This window comes from Plasmodium gallinaceum (assembly GCF_900005855.1).
Source record: "Plasmodium gallinaceum strain 8A genome assembly, contig: PGAL8A_v1_89, whole genome shotgun sequence".
In the NCBI taxonomy this organism is placed as follows: Eukaryota; Apicomplexa; class Aconoidasida; order Haemosporida; family Plasmodiidae; genus Plasmodium; species Plasmodium gallinaceum.
This window is the reverse complement of record NW_021628254.1, coordinates 54,219-59,995: the sequence shown is the minus strand read 5'-3', so window position 1 is coordinate 59,995 and position 5,777 is coordinate 54,219. Positions and strand designations below refer to the sequence as shown.

Below are 5,777 nucleotides of genomic sequence, written 5' to 3'. Positions count from 1 at the left end.
GTAAAATTTGAAAGGGACAATTATTGAACTCTTTTTTATTATATTAAATATTTGTTAATTGTTCATTCAGTGATCATGCTAATATGATAAAAATATATTGCAAACAAAAAATGAGTTAAAATATGAAAGAATATTAACAGAGGGTAACACAGAAGGAAAAAAGCCAACTAACGCTGAAGGATGTCTAAAAGAATGTCCATTAGATAATGAAAAAAACAAAAGTATGGATCCGGATTTATACAAGAATCCGTACAAATATTGGCTTATGTTCAAGGTTCCAAAATTTTGGGATCGATATGAAAATGAGACAAGTGGAATGGACCCTATATGGAAAGTAAAAAAATGGAATGCTGAATTTATTAAAATTTCAAATAAGAAATTTAATGATCTATATTCAATAATTCGTCGTGATATTCCAGATAAAGAAAAAAAGGAAAAAACTGATAGTTTCATGAATGAATTTGACTCAGAATTTGAGAAATTTTTATTCAAATGTAAGCAAGAGATGGGAGACAATAAAACAGAATCCGAATCTAAGAAAGAGCAGGGAAAAATAAAAAAAGAAAATAATAAATCAAATACTTTGAAATTTCTTTTTTGTAGGTTTGATAACCATTAAGAGAATAAAAATTAATGGTTTAGCAGAGAATATAGGATTAGTCATGCACAAGATCTAGTTAAGAAAAAGAAAAATTAATATTTTGTTTAAATTTTTTTTATAGAAATATATTTTATTTTTTAAAAAAAAAAAAAATTAAAAGAGATATTTCTATAACAGTTAAAACTAATAGAAGTCACTCGACATACTCTTCATTAATTTTACTAAATATCCTCGCATATTTGCTGAACAATCAATTAATGGATCGGTATGTTAATGTTCGCATAATATGGTGTATAAAATAGAGTATATATGCTTTATTAATCTATTGTTCAATAATTTCTATATATTATTGAATGAATAAATTAATAAAGAGCATATAGAGTAATCCCTATTAGTTTTAACTGTTATAATAATATATCTCTATTATAATAAAGTAAATTTTATATATATAGTTTACATAAAAGAATATTAATTTAGAGGTGTTTATTTAATTAGTGCAAATTTATTCCTACTTTTATTAAAATATTATTATTAAAGCTTTTGATTATATCCAAAATAATATTTTAAAATAATATAATAAATTGAAAATGTGGTTACTAAAAAATTTTTAAAAATACATAAAATTTAAATAATAATAAAAATTTAATTATTTTTGTTTTCAATTAAACTTTGAATTTAATCTTTCATGATTCCAAATATTAATTCGACTAATGAAATATAATTCACAAATAACGAAACCCATTATTCAATAATCTAAAGAAGCAAAAAAATTAAATAAAATATAAAAGCAAAAAAAATTAACAAAAGAACAATAAAAAAAATTTTTTTTTTAGTGATATATTTTCTTCAATGGCAAGTATGAGTAACAATTTGTTACTTATAATTTACTATTATTTCATAAAAAGTTTACCATATCTTTTACTAATCATATACGTATTTTAATATATGTATATTTTTTAATATATTGCATGTACGCAGAACTGTTTTCTCTACTTTGGTCCATCACATTAAAAATTTAAAAAGATTAATAATATTCTTTGTTAGTCACATATCAAAGCTTAATATTTAATCTCATTTAATTTGTATTAAATCTCCTTTCCAAATAATGTTAGCGTAAAAACCTTTACAAATACTTAATATTAAACTTTCATTTAATTTTTTTTTTGTAATATTTATTTTTTATCAATTTTATTATGAGGATGCATTGTTTCATGTAAACGAATTTTTCTATATTTTCATTTTTTGTTATTTTAATATTAATATTAATATTAATATTTAACTAATTTATAAAACAGTTACATAATTATTAAAGTAAATTTAATATTTGTTCACTGTTGTCATTATTACGTGAATTCAAACTTAATTTAGGTATATTTTATTTATAACAATAAAAATATATATATATATATTTTATTTTTTTATTTTTTATTTATTTATTATCATTTGTTTATAAAAATAATATTGCATGTATAATTTTGTTTCATTTATATTTTTTTATTTGCCTAAACATTGTTATAAGGTTTTAATATATCATTGTTAATTATCTATTGTTATTAAAATAAAATTGTTATAAATTTTATTATATCATATATACTTTTTTGACAATTAATATCATATAATTGTGATTTTAATTTTTATATAAACAATAATATTATACCAATTTTACGTATATTTTCTTTAAATTTTTAGAAGATTATTTTACTGTATATATTTAAAGTTTTTTTTTATTTCTTTAAAAAAAAACAATTATTGAAAATATTCTCAAATAGATATTATTACCATTTTATGTTAAATATTTTATAAAAAAAAATTTAATTTTTTGTTATGTTTTATTTAATATAAAAAATTAATTATTTAAAATATTACTGAATAGGTGTTACCACCATTTTATATAAAACATGTTAAAATTTTTATATCTTTTGATTACTATATGTTTTATTAAAAAAAATTAATATATTATCTGAAAAATTCTTGAATAGATATTATCACTTTATATTAAACGTATTACAAAAAAATTTTTTTTAAATTTTTTGTTTATTATATGTTTTGTAAAAAAAAAAATCTTATTGATAATATATATTAAGAAAGAATATACTATAAATGTTAAATTTTAAAAAAATATATTTTTGAAAAAAAAAAATATAATTAAACTTTAATATTTAAATAAAAAATTAAGCCTAGTTTTAAATTTTTATAAATATTATGTATTGTATTATAAACTATATTTTTTATTAGGAATAAAATAAAACTTATAAGAAAATGTATTATTAAAAAAAAATAGCCCTATAAAAATATAAGAGGAAAAAGTAGGAAAAACATATACATCTTATTTTAATTTTAAAAATGGCACTTTTATATAATAGAGGATGCGATGATTTTGAAAGAGACTCTGCCACATGTCATATGACTATATGTCCCATAAATAAATGTAAATTTGAAACATCATATTGTCGGGCTAATATAAATTCAATTAAAGTATATCGTCCTTCAGATAATGTTTCAAATGATTTTTCAAAAAATACATTTAAATATAAACGTTATGGACCATATAAATTTTCTAGAATAATTATTCTTTCAAACAATGATCAAGATGGTATTGTGTTTCTATATGAATTCAATCCATATATGGATGATTTCCCAATTAAAACATATTTATGCCGTCTTAGGAATATAAACCAAACGCTATCGTTATGCGAATCCATTGATCCATATTATTTAGATAAAAGTCTTTCGTTTAATTCTTTTGATATTATTAATGAAAAAAATGATCTAGCTAATTTAAAACATATAAAAAACCCCAGACATCAAATTATTATATCAACATATAAAGACTTATATTATAAAGAACATTCTTGCCATTTGATTAAATCAAAATTTTTTACACACCTTCGCTGCGTGAATTATTTATGTGAAAAAGATAATGGAGAATATAATTTGTGTACTGATGCGAATTATAGTGGAAAATTAGTAGCTTTTGATTATTATAGTTATGAACGAAACCTTAAAGAACTTATATATCTTCCAGAAAGTTGCTTAAAAAAAGATTATAATTTTGCATGTACTCCATATTATTGCCAAAGAAAAGCTATAAATCAATTTTCTTTATGCGACTATAAAGAAATTAGTGCTATAAAAAATATAGCAACAAATTCAACAAGTTTAGATGTTATAGCAACAAGTTCAAAAAGTTTAAACGTTATATCAAGGAATTCAAAAAGTTTAGACGTTATATCAACAAAGCAGCATAATGTTTATCATGAAAATAATTTGAGTTCACCTGCGCTCTTTGCAATGACTTTTATGCCTTTTTTAATTCTTTTCGTTTTTTTTTGGTGCTATATATATAAGATTATGAAAAAGAAGAGAAGTAAGTTATTTATAAAATATTTAAGTATATTAATGCTTATATTACGTAAATNTATTTCTTCAAAAAAAAACAATTATTGAAAATATTCTTGAATAGATATTATTACCATCTTATGTTAAATATTTTATAAAAAAAAATTTAATTTTTTGTTATGTTTTATTTAATATAATAAATTAATTATTGAAAATATTATTGAATAGATGTTACTACCACTTTATATCAAAAATGTTAAAATTTTTAAATCTTTTGTTTACTATATGTTTTATTAAAAAAAATTAATATATTATCTGAAAAATTCTTGAATAGATATTATCACTTTATATTAAACGTATTACAAAAAAAATTTTTTTTTAATTTTTTGTTTATTATATGTTTTGTAAAAAAAAAAATCTTAATGATAATATATATTATGAAATAATATTCTATAAATGTTAAATTTTAAAAAAATATATTTTTGAAAAAAAAAAATAGAATTAAACTTTAATATTTAAATAAAAAATTAAGCCTAGTTTTAAATTTTTATAAATTTTACGAATTGTATTAGAAACTATATTTTTTATTAGGAACAAAATATAACTTATAAGAAAATGGATTATTAAAAAAAATAGTCCTATAAAAATATAAGAGGAAAAAGTAGGAAAAGCATATATATCTTATTTTAATTTTAGAAATGGCACTTTTATATAATAGAGGATGCGATGATTTTGTGGGAGACTCTGTCACATGTCATATGGCTATATGTCCTATAAATCGATGTAAATTTGAAACATCATATTGTCCGGTTCAGTTAAATTCAGTTAAAGTGTATCGTCCTTCAGATAATGTTTCAAATGATATTTTGAAAAATACATTTAAATATAAACGTTATGGACCATATAAATTTTCTAGGATAATTATTCTTTCAAACAATGATCAAGATGGTATTGTGTTTCTTTATGAATTAAATCCACATATGGATAATTTCCCAATTAAAACATATTTATGCCGTCTTAGGAGTATAAACCAAATGCTATCATTATGCGAATCCATTGATCCATATTATTTAGATAAAAGTCTTTCGTTTAATTCTTATGATATTATTAATGAAAAAAATTATCCAACTAGTTTAAAACATATAAAAAACCCCAGACATCAAATTATTAAATCAAAATATAAAGATTTATATTATAAAGAACATTCCTGCCATTTAATTAAATCAAAATTTGTTTCACATCTTCGTTGCGTGAATTATTTATGTGAAAAAGATAATGAAGTATATAACTCGTGTACTGATGCGAATTATAGTGGAAAATTAGTATTTTTGTATTATTTTAGTTATGAAAGAAAAATTAAAGAACTTATTTATCTTCCAGAAAGTTGTTTTAAAACAGATAATAATTTTGCATGTACTCCATATTATTGCGAAAGAAAAGCCATAAATCAATTTTCTTTATGCGAATATAAAGAAATTAGTGCTATAAAAAATATAGAAACAAATTCAAAAAGTTTAGATGTTATAGCAACAAATCCAAAAAGTTTAGATGTTATAGCAACAAATCCAAAAAGTTTAGATGTTATAGCAACAAATCCAAAAAGTTTAGATGTTATAGCAACAAATCCAAAAAGTTTAGATGTTATAGCAACAAATCCAAAAAGTTTAGATGTTATAGCAACAAATCCAAAAAGTTTAGATGTTATAGCAACAAATCCAAAAAGTTTAGATGTTATAGCAACAAAGCCGCATAATGTTTATCACCAAAATAATTTGAGTTCATCTGCGCTCTTTGCAATGACTTTTATGCCTTTTTTAATTCTTTTCGTTTTTTTTTT

At 20.1% G+C, this 5,777-nt stretch overlaps 3 protein-coding genes across 3 annotated transcripts; all 3 read left to right on the top strand.

Annotated features, from left to right (window-relative positions):
• Nucleotides 1-139: 139 nt before the first annotated feature.
• On the top strand, nt 140-619 carry PGAL8A_00321700 (fam-g protein; the record flags this gene model as incomplete). Its single annotated transcript, XM_028672240.1, has 1 exon — nt 140-619. A coding segment is annotated over one exon (480 nt), but the record flags the coding sequence as incomplete, so codon positions are not given.
• Nucleotides 620-2,944: 2,325 nt separating this feature from the next.
• PGAL8A_00321600 (fam-e protein) lies at nt 2,945-4,018 on the top strand (the record flags this gene model as incomplete). Its single annotated transcript, XM_028672239.1, has 1 exon — nt 2,945-4,018. A coding segment is annotated over one exon (1,074 nt), but the record flags the coding sequence as incomplete, so codon positions are not given.
• A 620-nt stretch (nt 4,019-4,638) lies between these two features.
• On the top strand, nt 4,639-5,777 carry PGAL8A_00321500 (fam-e protein; the record flags this gene model as incomplete). Its single annotated transcript, XM_028672238.1, has 1 exon — nt 4,639-5,777. A coding segment is annotated over one exon (1,139 nt), but the record flags the coding sequence as incomplete, so codon positions are not given.